This window comes from Bos indicus x Bos taurus, chromosome 7, assembly GCF_003369695.1.
Source record: "Bos indicus x Bos taurus breed Angus x Brahman F1 hybrid chromosome 7, Bos_hybrid_MaternalHap_v2.0, whole genome shotgun sequence".
Taxonomy (NCBI): Eukaryota; Metazoa; Chordata; class Mammalia; order Artiodactyla; family Bovidae; genus Bos; species Bos indicus x Bos taurus.
Genome location: NC_040082.1, coordinates 67157250 through 67179040, shown reverse-complemented (window position 1 = coordinate 67179040; position 21791 = coordinate 67157250). Strand labels below are relative to the sequence as shown.

The 21791-nt window shown below is 59.5% G+C and overlaps 1 protein-coding gene across 3 annotated transcripts in view; it reads right to left on the bottom strand.

Annotated features, from left to right (window-relative positions):
- SBNO2 (strawberry notch homolog 2) overlaps positions 1-21229 on the bottom strand; it is a 42267-nt gene extending 21038 nt beyond the window's left edge. For 2 of the 3 annotated variants that reach the window (XM_027546630.1, XM_027546632.1), the window contains exons 1-4: positions 17558-17665; positions 6772-6963; positions 4090-4163; positions 3366-3474 (exon numbers count right to left, since the gene is read on the bottom strand). In XM_027546630.1, coding sequence (XP_027402431.1) covers positions 3366-3474; positions 4090-4163; positions 6772-6891 — 303 coding nt within the window. In that variant the 5' untranslated portion in view covers positions 6892-6963; positions 17558-17665. Of the gene's footprint in view, positions 1-3365; positions 3475-4089; positions 4164-6771; positions 6964-17557; positions 17666-21124 lie in introns of those variants that run through there. The other variant, XM_027546631.1, reaches the window with a different exon arrangement.
- Positions 21230-21791: the final 562 nt, after the last annotated feature.

Sequence of the window (21791 nt, the reverse complement as noted above, 5' to 3'; positions counted from 1 at the left end):
ATGGGATTTTCCAGGCAAGAATACTGGAGTGGGTTGTCATTTCCTCCTCCAGGTAATCTTCCCGACCCAGAGATTGAACCTGGGTCTCATTCTTTCTGCTGGCACATTCTTTACCATATGAGCCACAAGATGAGGCAGGGCGCTCAGGGATTTTCTGTATCATTTTGGCCACTTTGCTGAGAATCTAAGATTTTTTTTTTTCTCTATTTTTTGGCCACACCATGTGGCATGCAGGACCTTACCTCCTAGACCAAGGATGGAACCCACATCCCCCTGCATTGGAAGCAAGGAGTTCTAATCTACTGGACTGCCAGCCAAGTCCCTGTAAGGCTAAAACATTTTAAAGTTCATTGTGTTTTACAAAAACCTTCAAACATACAGAAAAGAGCATCAGGGATGAAATTTTCAGCGGACCCCTCCCTGGCTGGAACTAGGGCCCCCAGCTGTGGCAGTTCAGCGGGAGCCTGGTCTGATGGCCAGGACTGTCCAGACAAAGAGAGCTACCTCCAAGTGGGAGCCAGACTGACCTCTTGCCCTAGACCCCCAGAACAAATTCCCTCGGCTGAACAAATTCCCTCGGCTGTAGATCCCTCCCAGGTAACTGGTGGATGGGGACCCCACACAGAGGCAGGCTTGACCCCACCAGGTCCTGGGCTCAAGCTGGCTGTGTGGAGCCTCCAGGGAACTGCTCCAGGCCCCAAGGGAAGGCAGGGGGAAGCTTTCTGCTTCTGGGCTGTGAGGGTCACACAGCCCCCCAACAGTCTTTCCCTTTTCACTTTGGCCAGCAGGAAACTCAGGGCTCAGGTTTAGTTACCAGGGGGATGTGTTAGGGCCTGCAGGTGTACATCCACTGCCTGCCGCCAGCCCAGGTCTGCACTCCCCATTCCAAAACTCCTGATGTACTAACAGGAGCAACAGCTGCTGGTATGTGTCATGGGCCTCATGAGGGCTTCACGTGGTGAAGCGGCTGTAATAAGACTACCCCGAACTCCATGGCTTACAACAGCACATTTATTACTTCATGGTTCTAGAGGTCGGAAGTACGAGATGGGTTCATGGGACTGGTAACCTCTGGAGGCTCCAGTGAACACTGGCTCCCCGCTTTTCCAGCTTCTAGAGGTACCACATCCCTGGCTCACAGCCTCTCCCTCTCCATCCTCACAGCTAGCAGAGCAGCATCTCCTGTCTCTATGTCTCTGACCCTCTACTTCCCTCTTATAAGGACCCTGTGATGACACTGTGACCCCAGGGGTCAACCCCATTTCAGGGGCCTTAGCTTAATTCCACCTGCCAAGTCCCCTCTGCCCCATGAGGTGACACGTCCACAGGTCCCAAGATGAGGATGTCTTTGGGGCTGTCCCTGTGCCAACCACCATGCGATGTCACTCAGTCTGAACCAGGAGCAGAGTGGACCCACCAGGCAGGAGCTGGGCTGGGAACAACCTTGAACGCCAGGCCCACTCTGGACTCTGTCCTGCTTTTGGCTACAGGCATGGGGTCCCAGGGGAGATGGAGGATGCTGACGACAGAGTCAGACGCTGGCTGCACTACAGTCTCGCACCTGTGTGACCCCATGGTCGGCAATGGGGTGAGAGCTCATTTGAAGACGTTTCACTGCTTTAAAGGAAGACCTGGTCCAAGTCGGCCCCCGCATGGGAGACTGGAGGATGAGTGGGCCGCGGCCACACTCTGAGCTTCTGTTGGGTGGATGTGTGACCTCCAATGTGACCTCCAATCACCTCCAATGAGGGTGCTCTTTCCCACCTGGGGCAAGAAGCGGATGCAGTAGTGCCCCAGGGGATTCTTGGCTCGGAAGCCGTGTGAATTCTTGACAGAGCCCAGGAGACGGTGGAAGCGCTGAGTGGGATGGGGAGCGAGGCCCCTGAGCCACCGCAGGAGCTGGGTCAGCCCACAAAGGCTTCCACTGGCCCTAGACTCGGCATGGCCTAGGCCTCATTCATCTAGAACAGGATGTCCCAGCAAGGGAACAAGCCTGGACACAGAGTCAGGCCCTGGACCCAGTGGACAAGAGGCCCATCAGCTGCCAGCGCATGGCTAGCAAATGCCCAGAGATGAGGGGTCATGGCAGATGCCCTGGGAGTGTGAACCCACCAACCTTCCTCTTCTGGTGGTCAATGGTGTCCTCACGGACCAGTGGCCGGCAGTGGAAACCGCAAATCCTTCTATAGAGTCCGGGAGGCTAGATCCACGGGACTCCTGTCCCCACCCCACTACCCTTGCCCTGAGGGTCTCAGGTGTCCCCCGGGGTCTCAGGCTCTGCTCCCCAGGCCACAAGACCATCATGTCACCTCCTGGGCAGCCATAAAGGTCACTGATGGAGCAGCTCAAATGATAGACACATCTTGCGTTCAGGGCAGGCGTCCAGGGCATGGCATGGGGGAAACGCCTCCAGGCTCTGGGATCTCCCTGCCTCCCCAGTGCCCAGGTTCTGCCTCCCTCATCACATGCCTCCCCATGCTGTGTCTCTACAGGGACTTCTGGCAAGGTTAGGGCCACTCTAACCAGGATGACCTCAGCTCTGTCTTTACTAATTGACCCACAAAGTCCCGACAGCCGAGTAGGTTCTCATCCTGAGGTCCCAGGAGGATGTGAATTTGGGGGGATGCAGTCATCGCAGCACACACTCCCACCGCCCCGTCTAGCTCTCTGGCCAGTCCTGCTGTCCCCAGTGGGTGTAGACCAGTCGGAAGGGCCTTGGCCTCGTCCATGAGAGCCCAGTAGGCCTGCACTGGCCTGTGTGTCCATGGCCTTCCTCAGCCTGTCACCTGGTGGGGCCCACAAGCTCCCACTTTATGGAAGGAAACCTGAGCACCTGACACCCCCACCCCAGCCGGTCCACTGGATCGTCCCCAGACTGTGCGCTGAGTCTGCCCAGACACAGAAGCCGCTTGGGGGCCGAAGATTCCAAGCTTCCAAGGGAGACTCAGCACCACACAGCCCCTGTTGCCCCTACTTCCTGCCCCCAGGTGGGGGTCACCCTGGCATTAAGGCCCCCCCAGGACAGCACTGGGCTTCTTCCCGCAGACCCCTCTGCAGCTCTCGATCAAGGGCTGCTGAGTGGAGGGAAGCGCGGCACCACCTGTGAACCCCCTGGACGAGGCATGGGGACTGTGGACCCACCAAGGCGCCTGAATGGAGAAAGCGCATGGGCAAAGCGCTTGTGATACGGCCTATGACCTGCATGCAGGTGAGAGTGACAGCAGATGGGCCCCTGGCCTCAGTGACATGACCTCTGACCCAGCATCCCTGCTACGGAAAAGTGACACCGGCTATCCCCCCACACAAGCCCCGTCCGCTGGCACTCACACCTCCAAGAGGCGCACAGCCCAGCCAAGGTCTCCTACCTGAGGAAAATCACTGCTCTTTGGTGGGAAGCTGGGGGCGGTGGCCGCGGGGCCATAGCTGGGGTCCGTGCAGGGCTGGCCCATGATGAAGGAGGAATTCATGAACTGGCTGCAGGAGGAAAAGGAAGCTGAGCTGGTGGGCGTGGTAGAACTCTGCCCACCCACCCCGCATGCAGGACAGAGGTGGGGGTCACCAGCCTGCAAGAACAATTCTGGTACCTCAGAAACCCTGCTTAGGAAGGGCCCACGTGCCCACATCCCCAGACACGGAACCCCAGAAAAACCTTGAGGCTCTGGCTGCATGCTCTTTTCATGCCCTTTGCACGGGCCATTCCTTGGCCAGATTCCAGGCCTGCTCCCCGCCCGGCAAACTCCTATTTATCCTTCAAAACCCAGCTTGCCAATGCCCTTCAAAGAGAAGTTCCCCTCCAGGCTCCTTTCAGCCCCATAGTTTCTCACTGCCCACATGATGTCCCCACAGTGGGACCCTTCCTGGGCCCCTTGTCCCCACTACTGCTGCTTGTCTCCCTGGAGGGTTCTCGTTAAGGCAGATCATAGCAGGTCAGTCTAGGGCTTGGGTCTCAACCCTCCTGATTGGACACTGAGGCCCCACTCCCCAACTGACAGCTCTGGTTCCATTTAGTCCCAACTGTGGGATGGAGAAGCAAAGTGAAGCCCTGTGGGTGGGGACCCTTTAGCAGGACCCTAGGAGCTGGACACTTACTGGCTTTCGCTGGAGAAGGCTGGGTATGTCGTGGGCGAGAAGCTGTTCCACCAGGGGTAGTGCAGCATGGTGTCCTATGACAAAGCAGTGGGCATCAGGGGAGGGGGTGGTGGGGCAGGGTCCCTGGTCCCCGCCACTGCCCTGGGGCAGGGTCCAGAGGGCACTGAGCCCCTCTCCCACCAGGGGCCTCCCAGCAGGTTCACTGTGCCTCCGTTTCTCCAGAGGGCCAGGGTGAACAGGAAGGTTCATAGAATATGACTGGCTCAGAGAGGGGGCACATGACCCCAACCTATCAGTCAGAGCCTTCCCTGGGATTTTATATTTACAGCCAGTGGGACTGACACCGCCTTCAGAAGGCAGGCCTGGGGGACTTGACTGGTCCCAAGATGGGTCCCTATGCAGGCTAGCCAATCAGAGCCTGCCTGGAGAAAAGAGGCTGGCCCTCCCCTGGGGAGGAAAACGTCCTGGGAGATTAGCCAGGAGCTTCCCAGGCCTCATGTAAACTGATGAAGGAGATGACACTCCTGCTCAGGCAGTGCAGCAGATAATATAGAACTGCCAGATAAGATACAGAACAGCCAGTGAAACCTGGCCAATGAAATTGGAATTTCAGATAAAGAAAAGATAGCTCTTAGTGTCAATACTGTGGGCCAGTCCCAGTGTGGCCTGAGGGGCCACCCCCACGTTCAGTGGCCAGAGACAGACAGGCTCTGTGCACAGCCCAAGAGCCTGCTTTGTGGGCTCCAACTGCCCAGAGAGAAGCTCAGCCCCCACGCAGCACCTCCCTGTACTCAGGTCCCCATCTCGGCCCAAACATCCTCCCCCAGATTCCAGTATCTCAGCCCCTATGGTCCGCATGTGCTGTCCCTGCAGAGCTTGCCTCCTGGCCTGTGGCTGGCTTCCTGGGTCACCACCATGGGACATGGCAGGAGCCTACTCCCTGCAGAAGAGCTCCCTCGTCTGCAAACTTGCCTGAGCTGGGGCTTGCTCTGACCCAGGAATTCTACTCCAGAAGCACACCCCCAGGGACTCATCCAGGAGCGGGGAGAAAACAGTGGCACTATTTATAGCGGCAGAAAACTAGAGTCACCCCAAAGGCGCAACAACGGGGAAATAATTAAGCAGATGATGAGACGCTGAGGAGGAGGAATCCTGAAGGGTTATTAAGAATGACAGGCACAGGCTCCAAGCCCACGAAACGGAGAGACATGGCATGTGAGGAAGGAACACACCTCATGCCACAAGTCAGAGAGGGCATGGGTGGGCAGAGGCTTGGAGACAGGCAGGGCCGAGGAGGGCAGGGCCCCTGTGGGCATAGCTACATGGGTACAGGTGTGCCTGGGGGAAGGCCTGGCCTGAGGCTGTGGGGGGTCTTCAGCTGGATCTGCTTTCGCTCCCTCCCTACCAAACAGTGAGGCCTGCTCGACTTGACCTGGTGCTGTGCTCTGCCATGTCAGGGCGCCTCGTGGGCACAGCTGAGCATGGGGTGGATCCTGGGTTTGTGCATGACCTACAGCCCCGTCTGATACTACACTTGGAAGTCTGGGGTGCCTCCTGACAGCTCTGGGCCCTTGACCTGGAACTCTGCCTTGCTCCAGTGGCCTAGTGCCCAGCCTCTCTGAACCCCAAGCTGGATCCTTGCTTTCTCCCCCTGCTGGCCTTTCCTTTCCATCCCAGCAGATGTCGGGGGAAGACATGCCTGAGTGTACCTGCTGCTGCTGCTGCGCCCACACAGCCCACATCCCACTTGCTCCCCCTGCCGAGCAGCTCAAGTCTCCCCACCAAGACATTCAACTTCTTTTCTTTTCTGCAGGGAAGGAGCCCTTTTCTGCTCCAGGCAGGCCGGACTCTCTGGAGTATGCTGGCCCCCTCTGTGCAAGGCCTCCACACCCTCTGTGACATGAGGAGGCCCAGCACCCACAGTCATTCTATCACTTGTGGTTCTTTACTGCAGCCGTCAGAGCTCAGATGCGAGTGAGGTGTCCCTCGGCAGGTGGAAGCATAAACCAACCGTGGGACATGTGGACGATGGGAAGAAATGGGCTGTGAAGCCATGGAAAGACTCAGAAGAGCCCTGCACGCACATCATTAAAGGGAAGAAGCTGGTCTGAAGAGTCTACACAGTGTCCTAGTGTCCTCCCTAGGACATTCTGAAAAAGGTGAGACTCGAGAGAAGGATGGATGGGGCAGTGGGGTTAGGTGGCGACACTGCTCTGTAATGCCGACCAGGGGATACAGGTCACCTGACATCTGTCAAAACCCACAGAACACCTAGCAATAAAAGTGAACCAAATGTCACTATGGTCCTCAGACAGTGATGCTGATGGGCACCGGCTCCTGGGCTCAGCACCCTGAGGACCCTGAGACACTAACGGAGGGAAGGGGAGCGGGGAGGGTTGTATGGGAACTTTCTGTGCAGTTTTCCCATGAACCTAAAAGTGCTTCAGAAATAAAGTCTTGAAAAATAAGGAGAAAGAAGTGCCGTGGCAGAGTGGATGAGCGTGACTGGCCAGCAATCCCAGCCACTGATGTCTCGTGGGTGGGGCCAGTAACCCAGGCCAAGCCTCCCAAGGGCCGGCTGTGGTCCTGGCATCAGAAACCATACAGCAAATGTGTGAGAGACTCGGGGGTGGCGCATGACCCCCAGAGGGTCCTCCCCACACACCCGGGGCTGGGGCTCACCTGGACGCTGGGCCCACACAGTGGGGTCTGCAGCGGCGGCGGGCTGTATAGGACGCTGCCAGCTGGCGGGGCCTCGTGCGGAGGGAGCTCCCCATCCATGGCGGGCCCCACTGCCAGCATCAGGGGGCTCCAGGAGCCAGGCTGCAGGGGCAGCTATCTGGGCTTCTTGCTCCGCGGTGGTGGCATCATGACCTGGGGAAAGACAGGCATGTCCCAAGGTTGCCCTCCAACCCCAAAGGATGGGGAAGGGTGCCTCTGGGGACAGTGGGCTGGGGGCGGCAGGATCCCTAGGGGAACCCTCAGATGACCCCAGCCCACCTGACTAGCCCACCCACACGGGGGCTATGCTGGGGGATCCATCAACTGCCCCATCACTCCCTCCTAGGCAAATGGCCAAGACCTCCAGGATGAGGGCAGCCCCTTGGGAGTGGGGGCCCTGCTGCACTCCCACCCTTGTTCTCAGGCCCCTGAATCCTGTGGGCTCCGGGGCTGCTCCCACCACCCACAAAGGGAACCTTGAGCCCTGGGAGCCTAGCTTGAGCCACAGGGACACACCCCCAGATCTGTGACTAGTGTCTGGAAGAGAAGAGGTTTGGCCAACTGGCAGCTCTGAGCTGGAGGGGCCGCAGGGCCACGGGAGCCCCATCCTACTGCAGCCAGGTCAAGTGTGCCGAGGCTCTCTGGGCAGCTGGGCTGAGCCAGGAGGAGCCCCCAGACCTGGGTGGGGCTAGGTAGGGTCACATAGGGTCCCACTGACAAGGGGGCAGACACCCAGCTGGGGAAAGCACAGGGGACGACCCAGCCCCATGTGATCTCCCCACCCCGCCATGCCCACCTGCCCATGGCCTGGGTAAGACCAACATACTGCAGGCCACATCGCCAGTGGAGGGTGGGGACCCCAGGCTGACTGAGCGCCCCTCAGGACAAGGCCTCGGGACGTTAATCACCCAGAGAGGCAGGAAGGGGAGGCGGCTGCCACTCCCGGCCAAGCCCTGAGTGAAGAAATCCTCAGGACTTCCAGTAATCTCTGCCACACGTAGTCTTGTGCAATCCTGCGGGGGGGCGGGGAGAGCCGCCTGCACCCACTCGCTGACCGTGAGTGCCTCACCCGAGGTCCAGAGGGACAGGGGCTGCATCCAGCCCTTCAGGAAGCCTGGGGGCTGGGCCGCCCCGCCTCGGCTAGAGACGCTGGCAGGACGCCAGTCCCCCCGGCTCTCAGCAGGACCTGGCGGCACCAGGAGGAACACATGGCTGCTCTGGGACCCGTGGCCTCGGTCAAGCGGATGGTCAAACCCAGCTCCACGTCTAAGGGTTGGATAACCTCCAAAGATTCGGGGCCCAGAGCTCCGTGAGCCTCAGTCTGATCATCAGGAGAATGGGCTGTTTGGGCATAAGGCTTGTCAGGAGCTCCATGGAACCTGAAGCCTCCAAGACCCCAAGCCACTCAAGTGACTGCGCTATCACAGAAAACCTCAATTCAAGCTCCTTGATTTAAGAGACTCCTCAACAGGTCTACATGGGGCCAATACTATACTCACTCCCAGGCGCTTCTCAGCTCCACACCTGCAGAGGCTGGGGCTGCTCCCTTGGGAAGCACCATCCAGAGACCATGGCCGAATGGCACAGGAGGGGGACCCCTGGGCTGTCCTTGGGGTGCATGGAGCCCCAGGGACCCCCACTGGCAGCAGGCCAGGCCTGTGTTACACCCATTCTGAGCGTTTGGCCCTGCAGGCTCAGGCCCCACATCACAACCCAGGGCATCACATCCTTCCAGAGGAAGAGGCTGTCCCCGTGGGGAGGCCTCTCTATGCTCCATGGGGAAGTCATGACTGGAAGGGGGGTTACTGTGACGGGACCTGTCTGTCCTGTCCTACCAAGACATGTGGGGGGGCATGCCCTGGGGACCCCAGAGGTCTTCTCTGACCAAGCAGAGCATTCAGACCTAGACCTGGGGGGGGCTGTGGGGAGGGGATCAATGGGGCTGCGAGTCAAGAGGGCCGCTGGGGATCGTGAACCCAAATGGGGGGAGGGGACATGGTGCCACCTGGGGCTTGGCAGCACCTCCCCTGGCTACACAGTAACCTCGGAGGTAGCAGTCCTGCTCCCACGTGTCCAGCCGGGGGAATGGAGACACACCCACACAGCAACCTGAACACTCACATCCACAACAGCCAAAGGGCATATACAGCCCGAGTGTCCCCGAGCGGGTGATGGATCAACACACGTGTCCCTCCACACCTGGGACCACCCCTCAACCACAAAAAGGGGTGAAGCCCTGACACTCGCTACCATGTGGATGGACCCTGAGAACACAATGCTCAGTGAGAGAAGCAGACACAGAAGGACACAAAGGGTGTGATTCTACTGACGGGAAATGTCCAGAACAGGATGCTCCACAGACACAGAGAGTGGGTTCCTGGTTGTCAGGGGCTGGGGTGGGGCTGACACTGTGCCCACCACCATCCCCACAGCCCCAGAGGCCACCCTTACAGCATCGCCGTCCTTGGATGCCCAGACTCAAGGTCATCTCTGGGCCCACCACCAACTTCAGCCCACTTCACCCTGTTGCACACTCAAACACAGTCCTCCCATCCCCTAACTTTCTGACCTCTGCTGAGCGGCCCCAACCTGCCCACCTCCCTGGGGTCAGGACAGCATTACCAGCTCCCAAGCTTCAGAGGCTGCACTACCCGGGTATGAAGGAGGCCGGACCACAGCATATGTTTGCTGAGACGTGAGCCCCATGGCACGTGCAGCAGGGCTGCTTGCAAGGTGCTCTCGGGGAGGGGCCAGCACTTCATCCAGCTTTGAGTTGCAGGATTTCCTTTTGAGATCACATTTCAAATGAGTCATTGTACAACAGAAAGATCAAGGAATTGGTGGCCTGAACAGGACGATGGTGGGGCAGGGGATGGAATGTGGGAAGAGGCCAGGTCTGGGGCAGCCTGATCCCTGGGATACATCCAGCTGGTGGGTGACCATGGCCACTCCTGCCTCTCAGCTGAGCCCACTTCACCTCGGTGCCCTGGCCAGACCTCAGTGCAGGGCCAGTGCCCCAAGAGTGGGCCATTTGATGCGCACTAAGGGCTCAGCCTCCCAGGCACCCTCGGAACCAGCCACCCGGACCCCTGCCTGGTGCTGCCTGGGCCCAGGTGGTCACGTGTTACCAGGCCCCCCAGGAACCCCCTCTCCAGGCATCAGGGACCTGCCAGTCTCCCCCAGGCCGCAGGACAGCAGTCCCTCTGGCCACCCCTCGGCTAGACTCTGAGCATTGGCCCTGGGATCTGGGATGGGGGAATGAGTTGGGGGGCTGGTGGGGGCAGTGGCCTGGGTGGAATCAGGGGGCCGGGGCCGGGATGTCTGGGGGAGGGCTGGGGTGGGGACGCCTCTTCTTGCCCTACTGGTCAGAGAAAGCCTAGGGTCAGTCCCCAGCAGGGGTAGTCGGAGAGTCTCCTCTGCTCCTGATAGAGGGGTCCAGCCGGGTCAGGATGTGCTGCAGTCGGAGGGGCAGAGGGGTAGGGAAGGTCAGGCAAGGGGAAGGAGCTCTGTTCTGGGGGCACTGGCCACGTCCTGAGGTCCCATCTGGGCTGGCTGGCATAGCTTACTCTGTCAGGACCCCTGGAAGGGCAAAGGCCCCTGGATGGCCATCTCCGTGGGTGGGCCAAAAAGGGAGGGGGTGGGTCCCAAGGGAAGCCTCAGGGGCCCCTCCTCACTGACTGACCAGGCCAGGTACTCAGGTGGGACACATGGGGACACAGGGCCAGCTGGTGGGCAATGGAGGCAGAGGGCTATGGAGGAGGGCCCAGCGTGTGTGGGCGGAAATGACGGAACAGAGGAGGCATGCTGGAGAGAGGGGTGACCCCCAAGCTCAGGTCCACCAGGAACAGGCCCTTAATTAGAAGCAGGCTCTTCACAGACAAAACCAGTTAAGATGGGGTGGTGGGGCCTGTGTCTTTACAAGAGGGAAATCTGGACACAGAGACCCTGGGAGTGGCCGTGTGGTAATGGAGGCAGAGACGGGTGCTGTGCCCACAAGGCCAGGACACCAAGGACCACAGGCCATTCCAGAAACTGGGAGAGGAAGGAAGGACCCTTTCCTGGAGTGGGTGGAGGGAGCACCGCCCTGCTGCACCTTGATCTCAGACAGCTGGTCTCCAGAACTGGGAGAGTAAATCCCTGTGGTTTAAGTTGAGCCTGTGGTCAGCTGTTACAGCCGCCCATGGACGTTCAGATGGAAGGCAAAGACAAACCCTAGCTGGAGGAGAACCAACCCCAGACCCAGGTGACGGAGTGATGTTTGAGGAAATGAACGTTTATGGAGAAGAGGAGACCCTAAGGCTGAGTCCTGTGGGCACCGATTCAGGGTCACCTGCGCTGGTTGTGTCTGCGCCCGCAGACCTGTGCGCTAGCGGGCACAGAGCTGCTGGCCCAGGGTACTCTGAGGGCTGACCGCAAGCCAGGTGCTTCTCAAAGCAGCTCCCACACCTAGAGGGCCACCTCAAATCTATAAGGACCTGTCAGAGTCTCACAGCCCTCGGGAGGTCAGCCAGCACCCCCACCAGCTCTGAGGACACAGCTTAGGGGCATGGAGCCCTTCATACCCAGTCAATAGCCCAGAAGGGAAGGGGGATGAGGACAAGGAGCTTCTTTAGTCACAGCTGGAAATGCTGAGCCTAGGTCTCGGGGCCCTGATCCCTGGTCCCCACTCTCAGGTGCAGTCCAGCCTTATCAGGAGAGAGCCCGCAGGATGGCACTCCAGCTGGCCTCCCCTTGCAGCTGATGGACCTTCCAACCTGCATCTGTGTGGACAGGTTTGGAGTGGCTGCCCATGATGACAGGGCACATGCACGCAGGCTTCCTCTTCTGGGAAGTGCCTGTTCAGGGCTCGTGTTTATTCGTGGTCTTGAAAAGGCTTTAGATACACTGAGCTTGTGGTCTCCTTGGACCCCCGGATCTTCCTCCCCTGAGTGGACATTAAGTTGAATCCCGCAGGCCTGACATCCTAGTCCTTGGACACTGATGTCCAGGGTCGGCAGGGAGAAGAGTCTGTTCCTCCTGACGCTTGCTGCTTGATGACAAGAGTCTCAGGCCAGCTGGCACACCACGTCCCTCTGCCCAGCTCCTTGGAGAGCCCAGAGATGGAGAGAGGAGGGTGCTCCCCACGGCTAGATCACACTAGTCCTGGGCGAGTGGTGAGACTGGCCAGCGCCCTCCTTGGGCTCCTATGGTCCAGCCTGGTGCCAAGAACATCACAAGAGACCTTCGCCCAAGCCAAAGGGCACCCCTGTGCCGCAGGAGAAAGGGTCTGTGCTGGGAAGAGGGCAGACACTCCTAAGTCGCAGCAGCAGGGGTCCCAAGACCCACCAACAGGCCTATGTCTGCTTTTCCTGTGCAGATGAGCATCCACAAACTCAAATCCTCCCCCAGGCCTGCAGGTCAGACGTCCAAGCAAGCTTACCAGCCTTGGCTTTGGGTCTCCCAAGGTTGGCTCAGCGCTGACACTGCCAGCAGGGCAGAGCTCTCCAAGGGGCTGCCCCATGCTTAGGGCAGCCGCAGTCGCAGCACACAGACACTGAACTCTGACCCTCCGTCCCTTTTGGCCTCATTGGAGAGAGTCCTCGGCTCATGAGGACCCCGTGATGATGCTGGAGCCCCAGGGACCCAGGGTCACCCCATCTCAGGGCCCCTAGTTTAATCCCACCTGCGAAATCCCTTTTTATGTGAAGGGACACATCTGCAGGTCCCAGGATCAGGACGGGGGCATCTCCGGGGCCCTTACTGAGCTGACCCCAGAACACAGCTAGGACACAGCCCGTGAGTAGACAGGTGGCCGGTAGGGCTAGGCACAGTAAGACCCCAGAAGTGCCTGGAGGTGATGAAGCCCCCAGTGGCCCCTCACGGGGCAGCCTCTTCAGCGCCACGGAGGAGCTGTAGGCTGGTGGGGCCTCCCCCTCTCAAGTGCAGGAATGTGCTGGGGAGTCTAGATGGGCAGGTTCTGCAAGTCAAGTGGCAGGTCTGGATCTGGTGGGGGCAGCTGCACTCCAATTCTGTCCCAGCACGGGGCGCCTTCCTCCAGGTTCCCACGGTAAAGATCACCCACCCCAAGGGTGTCCCGGACAGCCCCCGACGCCCACCTGGGGGCTCACTCACTCTGAGTCCTGCCCCCCAGACAACAGGCTGAGCTCCCAAATCTGATGAAACCCCTCCTCAAATCTCCAGTCAGCTGACATACCCCAAGCGACAGCAGAAGGGCCCCCACAGGGCTATTGGTAGGTGGTAGGGAGGGGTCTCTTACCCCACTTTGCAGCTTCCAGGGCGAAGCCACACCCTCAAGCTGGGGAAGAGTGGCCCTGGTGGCATTGATCTTTGAGGACACACCCGAATGTTCAGAATAGGAGAGAGCTCAGGGGCGGAGTGCTCAGGCTTGTCCATCCACCCCTGCCCCTACTGTCACAGTTCCTAGATCAGCCTTCCCTCACTGCACCTCACCTCCGGGGGCGGGGCGGGGGGCGGGGGGGCGGCCCTGGCTCCTGCTGGCTCTGGGCATCTCTGGGCGGGACTCTCACCCCATCCGAGTTTGTGACTCGGAGCCACACAGGCCCCCTGCCCCGCAATACTACTCCTCCCCACTTCGTCCCCACTTCCTGGGTCAGCCTCTGACCTCAGCCTGCTGTGACTCCCACCCACCCGGGACTCCCGGGAAATGCCAGGCGCCAGCCTTCCGGGATGTGGCCCGGCAGGAAGGCCAGGGAGGCCACTTTCGGTTTCACTTGGGGACGGAGGCCAGGCTGGAGGCACCTGCCCCTCTCTGGGGCCCAGGGGAGGCTAGGCAGCGCCTGGCACGGAAGGGGTGCCTGAGGACCCAGGGAGGTGCTGGGTGACCACTGCTCCCCCGCCCCACCCCCTGCAGGGGTCAAGTCAACGCCTTCCCTGAAGTGTCCCAGCATAGCTGGCCGTGGACTCCCTTTCTGCCCCGTGGGCAGCACAGGGGGAGTGTAGGGCTGACCGGAGAGGAGTCACAGTAATGGGGGGGTGGAGGGGGAGGGGTTGGGGAAACGTGCCAGGTATCGCAGCCAACCGGGAGCCTACAGGAGCGTCAGGGCACTACCATCTACAGCTACCAGGGCGCCTCCTCCCACAGGGCCAGGCTTCAGGGAGGGGCTCCTGGACCTCCTACTGCCCACACCCGGCTCAGGCACCCCTGCACCAGGAGCCTGCCTCCCCACAAGCCCACTTCCTGCCGGCAGCTGTCAGGGCAGAGCTGGGGCTTGGGGAGCTCCCAGGGGAGTCTTGTTCACCCTCCATAAAACAGGGAGACAGCACCTCCTCTGCCCTCTTCGTGGGGCCAGCCAACACCCACTCACCCCAGGCCAGGCCCTGCTGTCTTTTTTTTTTTTGTCTCTCTTTTTTAACTACTTTTCTGTTTTATGGAGACACAATTCACGTGCCATACACTTCATCCATCTAAAGTGAACAGCACAGTGGCCTTCAATACATCCACAGACTTGTGCAACCACCACCTCCATCTAATTCCAGAACATTCCATCACCCCCAAAAGAAAAGCTCACTCCCATCAGTAGTCTCCCCCACGCCCTCCCCAGCCCCTGACAACCAGGAACCTACTCTCTGTGTCTGTGGATCTGCCTGTTCTGGACATTTCCCATCAGTGGAATCGCACCGTGCGTGTCGTTCTGTGTCTGCTTCCCTCACTGAGCATTGTGTTCTCAGGATCCACATCACCATATATAAATGACAGGCTTTGGCAGTGGGTACCTGGGCCAGCCCAGAGCATCAGAAATCGCCCTCACCTGAGACACCCACTTGAGGACAGGGCAGCCACACCCCCCAGCGAGGGAGGCTGGCGGCTGTCACCATGGCAGAAAGATGCAGAAAGTTGGCTCTGTCCCAGCCCTGCTCAGCTGTCCCAAGGGGGACTGACCTGCCAGCAGCAGGGGAGAGGGCAGTTCCAGGGGGAATACGGGCCCACAGACACCAGGCCGTATCTGGGCTGAGCAGACAGGGAGATGGTGGGCGAGCAGGGCTGGCCAAGCTTGGGCCTGAGTGACCTTGCTCCTGGCCACCCCAGGCGGCTGGCTGCAGCCAGCCCTCCCTGAGCCTGACCACGCAGCCCTTGGCTGCGGAAAAGTGGCTGGAGATGCTCCAAGCTGGCCCACTGACTGATTGCACGTACGCAAGGCACACATGCATGAACTCTCACATGTATGCACACAGGCAACACCACGCACACGTGTGCACGCAGCACTCACACGTGACACACGCACACTCCAGCAAGTACGTGCACTGCTGCACATGTGTGTCCACAGACACACACTGGCACATACGTGGGCAGACTCACACACACACCCTGGACCTGTGCGGCTGCCCAGGGGGCCCATGTCCCCACTCTTCGTGTCAGCCTCTAGGTGCCCCCACCTCTCCATGACCTGACCCCACATGAGGAACAGGCAGACCCCGCCCCCGCCAGCAACTGTGAAAGCTTCACGGGGCGGAGGCCCTGTGAGGAGGGAGGCAGCCTCTGGAGACTGGACACAGTTGCCTCTTTATTCCCAGCCGGCTCGCTCATGAGGCCAGAGCCCTCTGCTGGGTCAGCGTTTCCGGCCCAGCTCCTGTTGGTTGGTGGGGGTGGGGTGGGGGGTGCTCTGAGACTTTACTAGAAATGAGCTGGGCCAGCCAGCTGGTCATGTCCGCAGTGGCGGTCCAGCCTCTGTTCCCCACCCCACCAAGGGTCGGGGTGGTCAGGCAGCTGGAGAGACCTGGCCCTGGACTGCACACCTGAGGCCAATGCTGCCCCACCCCAACTTCAAAGCCAACTGCCTCCTCTGTGCTCTGCCACACAGGTTCCCCTGGAAACAAAGCCCCTCACCCGCTTATCAAAGCATAGACATCTCCCCCAAATGTGCGTGCGCGTACACACACACACACACACACACACACACACACACACACGGCAGGTCCAGCTCCAGACAGGTGTGAGCAGACGTCTGCTCAGAGGCAGAGTTAAACAAAGGGCCCTCCCGCCCTCTGAAATCCCCGAATGCCTTCCCCTAGGTCCTCACATTGGCTGTCCCTGGGGATAGCATCTCACGCTTGTCAGACTCCCCAGGGTCTGTCCGATGCCCACCTGGGTCTCCCCGGCTCAGGGGTGTCCAGGGATCACCCATCTCCTGCCCATTCACCCAGGGCCCAAGCAGACAGCCCTGAGGAGCCATCACCCACCTCTGGGGACTCCCCTAGGAAAATACAGGGCCTTTGGAAGAAAAAGTGCAGATGGGCAGGGAGTGGCCTCCCCAGGCCACCCAGCAGGCCCAAGTCTCAGCCCAAGGATGGGGTACACAGCCACTCCTCTGCTTGCAGCTTCTGTAACTGTTGAGCCCCCCCGCCCCCAGTCAGGTACACAGAGCCCCAGGCGGGGACACAAAATCAGGGTCAGATCCAGCTCAGGCTGGATTTCCAGATTTCCCTGGAACCTCAGCCTCTGACAGGTGGCCCTTCTTCCCTCTGGACTCTGGGGGCCCAGCCCCACTTGCCTCAAATCTTTCCTGCAGGGACAGATCCACCACACTGGCCTCTGAGTTGGGTCACCTAGCCTGGCAGGAGGTAGGCAGGTTCCCACCTGAAGTCTGTCCAACACCAGTCCCCCCTCATCACAGGTGCAACATTCACCACCCCTCCAACTGCCAGCAGGCTTCCTCCCAGACAGCTTCCAGGCCAGGTGCAAACAGAGGGGACCATACCTGGCCAGTCAGGCAGTGGACAGGCAGAAAGGAGGCCCAGGGTAGGCAGGACCAACACACTTCCCACACTCAGCTCTCTCTCCCTTTCCAGAATGTAACAACATGATGCTAGACACTCCTGCCGGGCTATCCACGCCTCTGCTCCCAGGCACCAGCTTCTCCCTGCCAGTGCTCTGGTGCCGGGAGGACACCTCACCTTCCCCATCAATCCACACAGGCTACTGCTCCACAGGCTCCAGGTCTCGGCAGCCTTGGGGTGGGGGCCACCTCTGCCCACCAGCGCTCCCCGCCCAGCTCCAGGAGACACTCCCACCCAACATGCTCTGCCTGCTCAATTTATACCAGCAAGGGTCCCATCCCAAGGCCATGGGATCCCACCAGTAAAAACGCAGGGCGGAGAAGCCAGGACTGCAGGAATCTGGGGAGAAGGGTCACTGCGGAGAAAGGGTGGGAATCTGCGAGGAGCCTGAGATCAGGGGTCACCCAGAGAGGGAGGGGCTATAGTTACGGAGCTGGAGAGTCACAAGAAGAGAAGAGTCAAGGAATGACCCGGGAGCAGCCAGGAAATCACCAAGTGCAGGAGAGTAGCAGAGAAGCACGGGGTCAAGGGTCACCAAAGTGAAGTCCGGGTATCACCAGGGAGCGCCAGATAGAGGGGGATCAGGGAATCAGCGAGGAAAGAGGAAAGGGTTGGGAGTCGCCCTGTTTCAGGGTTCATGCCAAGGCGGGTGTCAGGCAGGGGTGACGGAGCGGCGCAAGGTCCGGGGTCGCCGAGGACCGGGTTAGAGTTGACTGCGAAGGACGGGATCGGGAGGGTCGCGGCGGAGGGCGGGATCAGGGGGTCGCCCATGAGGGCGGGGATACGCCGCCGCGCTCCCCCCGCCCGCGGTCCCGGAACCCCAGAATTCCGTAACCCCCGGCTCGGGGCGCGGGCGGCCGCGAGGTGCCATGGCCTGCGCGGGCCGGGGAGAGCGGCTTGGCCGGGCAGGGGTAGCGGGAGCGGGCCAGGGGTGGAGCCGGGCGCGCCTCACCTCGGACCCGGGTCCGGCCGGGCGCGGAGCCCGCGGCGCCTCCGTTTTTCCGAGCTTCGCCGCGGCAGCGCTCACTTCCGGGTTTCGAGCGCCATCTTGGGGGGGCTCGCGCACTTCCGGTCATGCCGTGGGGGCGGAACCTCTGGTGGGCGGGGTTTGGGCGCGGGGCCTTCTCGCGGTGACCCCCCTCCCCCAGCCCCTTGAAGCCCTTCTGCCTTTGGAAGGGGCTCGAATTCTCGAGTGAGCCTCAGTTTCCTCCTCTGCAGCATGAAGTACAATGCCTACCTGCAGATCTTTGCATAACTCTGCCCTCCCTTGGTGCACTCTGACCCTGACCTTTCAGCCACTGGGGTTCTCGGACAGCCCAGACCTTGGCCTCGCAACCATCTGAAAGGGACCTGGGTCCCCCTATCATGCTCCCTCTCTTTGTTGCTTCCCTACCAATAGTAGTCTCCTCATTAATCTATCTCCAGTCTAGAATAGGAGTCCTGGGACCACCCGCCCCCGGACAGGGAGCCAGGCACACAGGGTCTGATTAGCCCCAGAGGCCACCCTGAGAAAAGCAGGATCCTCTCAGGCAGGGGCCTTGAGACCTGAGTGGCTTCCCTGCTGTCTCCTTCCCCATCAGGGCTTCCAGGGGCCTCATGCAAACAACGCTGGGATCTGCCTCATTGTCAGGCACAGGATGGGACTCAGCTGTGGCACAGGCCTGCTGTGTTCCTGTGACTGGCAACTACTGGACCCACCAGGGGCTGGGCCTGGCAGGTCAGACAGAGCCAGTGCAGGAGGCACCACCCCCTCCCCAGCAGGGAATGAAGACACTGCCGCCTTTTGCTGGACCCACCTCACCAGCCAGCCAGAGACCTCCTGTACCTGGTCCAACCCCTTGAATTTAGAGGCCACCTCTTCACTTGCTTGTCTATTCAGTGAACTCTTATGGATGCTGCTATGTGCCTGGCCTTGAGCTGGACAAGTCCGGGGCCCCCAGAGAGGACTCAGTTCTCATCCTTGCCCTCAGGAAGCCTCCAGTCTAGGGGAAACAGAGCTGGGACCAGACACTCCCATCTGCAAGATCAGGCATAGGGCCAGTGAGGAACAAAGTCTGCCTAGGGCATCATGGAGGGTGGTGTTGAGAGGGTGTTGAGGCTGAGGCTTTGAAGTTCAAGTAGGAGTTTCCCAGACAGTTAAACTTAGGAAGAGCAAATTAAAAGCTGTTCAAAGGCCAGATCTGGTAAGGAAGATGAGTATGTTTAAAAAATCTGTTTGCCTTGGGACATCCCTGGCAGTCCAGTGGTTAAGATTCCTTGCATCCACTGGAGGGGGTGTGGGTTCAATCCGTGGTTGGGAAACTAAGATCCCAACCCAATGGGGTGTGGCCAAAAAAAGAAAAAAATCTGTTTGCCCTAAAAATTCAGGACCTCCTGTACCCAAACCCACAGGCACAAGGGAGCAGATGGGGAAACTGGGACCCAGAGAGAAGTCATATCCAGATGGAGCTTCACTTTGGCGTGCGTTCTTTGGCAATTGAGTTGTAACCCTGACCCTGGAACTATTCTTTATAGCTAATGAGAAGAAATCCAATTGAGCAACAGACTTAAGCTTCAAAAGGGTGAATAAACTGATTTGCGGACCATCTGGTGGCATGTTCCAGTTTCTGCTCACACAACACCATCAAACAATTTGCAGGGCCCAGTGACATGTAAAAACGCAGGGCCCCTTGTTCAAAAAGTAGCAAGAACTTCAAGACTGGGACCGTTAAACTGAGCACAGCCCCCCAAGCTCCAGGCCTGAGTGAAGTCCCAAGTTACACACCCATGAAGCTGGCCCTGCCCCCACTGTGGCCCTTTGGGGTCTGACTGATAGTACCTGCATTTTGCCGGTGGGGAAACTGAGGCGCAGAACTGTTCCACAGATGGCCCAGGTCACAGAGAGAGCCGCTGAAAGGCGTGGACTTGACCTCCACCACGTCCACCTCAGAAAAGCACGAGATCTCTATGGGTAATTCTGCCTGAAATGGGGGCAGTTTGCCCAGGCCGGGGTGGGTCCAGCCATCTCAGCATGGAGGAAACTGCCAAGTCTGGGGATGTCTAGGGAATTAGTCAGATTTGGGGATTTCCAGGGAATTGCGAAAGGCAGCCTGGGAGACCAGAATGGATGCTGCTTTGGAGCTCAAAACCTGGCCCTAGGTGCTGTGTGACCCCCAGAAAGTGACTTAACCTCTCTGTGCCTCCATTTCCCACAGATAATAGTGGCTATTATTTTTCAGACAGCTAAATGAACAGTGCCTAGTATTAAGATGTTATGAATGTTTCCAGGTGAATGTCTGGATCATGGGGTCACCTAAGTGACCCCATTCAATCGTCAGAAGTGACCAAGGCTTTTCATCTGGTGGGGACAGGCTCACAGAAGACCACGGGTCTGCTGGTGGAGTTCTGTTTAAAGTTAAAGAGCCTCTTCTTCAACCCCTCCCTCTGCCCCTGCCCCATGGAGGGGCACCTGACTGTCCCCCAGACACTTTGACCAGGCTCAAGGAAGTAGGGTCGCCATATAAAATGCAGGACACAAAGTTAAGTGTGAATTTCAAGTACAGGAAGAATAATTTTTCTTGCCAGTAGAGCCCAGGCAACGTTACGGCTATATTTATACCAAAGAACTACCCTCCGTGTATCTGAAATTCACATCTAACTGGGATGGAAGTCCTATGTTTTTATTGGTGAAATTCAGGCACTCGACGTGGGAAGTACCACGGACAGAAATGGGACCCAGGAGAAGCCCTGGCGAGCGGCTCCCTCTCGCGGAGCCTTGGCGTTCCCACCTGCTAAATGGGCGAGATGTTAGCACCAAACACACAGGCGAGTTCCCCATGCGGATCATTATTTCAAAAGAGCAGAAAACTTCACACGGATGGAGGTCAGATAACTGGGGGCTTCCCTTTGAGCCAGGCGATTCTCGGCCTAAGTCAGGTGTCCCCCACCAGCCTCGGTTTCCCTCCCGGGAAGGACCCCGGAGCTAGGCCCGCCCAGGGAGGAGGAGCCGGGTGATGAGCAGGTGAGGCGGGGCAGGTGGACCCGGCCCGGGGGCAGGGGCGGGGACTTGCCACTTCCTGTTTCTCCACATTCTGGAAAGCCCCAGCGTTCCCGGGCCGCGGAGCGCCTCCTCCCTCCCCGCTCCTCCGGGCCCGGGTCCCTCACCACTTCTCCTTTCTGCACCCGCTTCCCCCCAGCCCAGTGGTCGGTTCCCGGCTCCCTCTCCCCTCCTCTCCCCGCCTCCTCTCCTTTTCCCATCTCTTCTCCGGCTCTCCTTTTTTCTCTCCTCCTGGAGACCCAGTCGGCGCCTCCAGGGTGCAGAACAGAAAACCGAGGCAGCAAGGTCCCACGAGCCATGTCCGTGTCCCCCGGCCTCCGGTCACTTTCCGTCTTTCCTCCGCCCCCACCCCGAGTCTCTCTCTCGATCGCTGTCCCCTTGTCCCTCGGTTCGTCCCAACCTCTGTCCCCGGCTCCACCAGTCCTCCCGCACACACGGAGCCGACTCCGCCCTGTCCAGCCACCACGCCCCCTTTGTGCCCACCTGACACTTGCCCCGAGGCGTCCTCAGTCACCGGCGTTGGCTGGCGATTTCCAGGGCCCTACAGCTCCCTCCCGCCGGGTCTGACCGGGAGCTGGATCCTGCCAGGCTCGGTTAGGCTGCCTCTGAGCCGGGGCCACTTCTGGGAACCGCAAACCTGTCCAACAGGTTTGAGATCCGCCCCAGACAGGGCTTCCCGCCTCTCCGCTGGGCCGGGGACACCAGGGTTGCAGGGGTTAAATGTGACACCTGACTACTACCCCCCAACCCCAGGCTGGGTCCTGGCTGGGCCCTGAGGTTGGGGAGCAGGTGGGAGGGGAAGAAAGATCAGCAGTTCACCCACCAAGCCCACAGGGGAAGAAGTGTAGGGGGAGAGCTGGCATGTGCCAAGGTCCCAAGGAACACCTATGGGGGGCACGGGCAGTGAGGCTGCGAAGAGGGAGGAGGTGTTGTTACCCTTCCTCCCACCCCCCACCCAACAGAAAGCTAGGGCGAGGCCTTTGGAGCACTAGGGAGCCACTGAAGGTTCTGAAGCAATGGTATGGTATGGTCAGGGTGGGGCTGGAGGTCACCTGATCTGCCACATATGCTGGACAAGAGGCCACATCTGCGAATTTCATCTGGTGGAAAGACAGAGGCTGGAGGAGGTGGAGCTGTTGCCCCAAAGCCA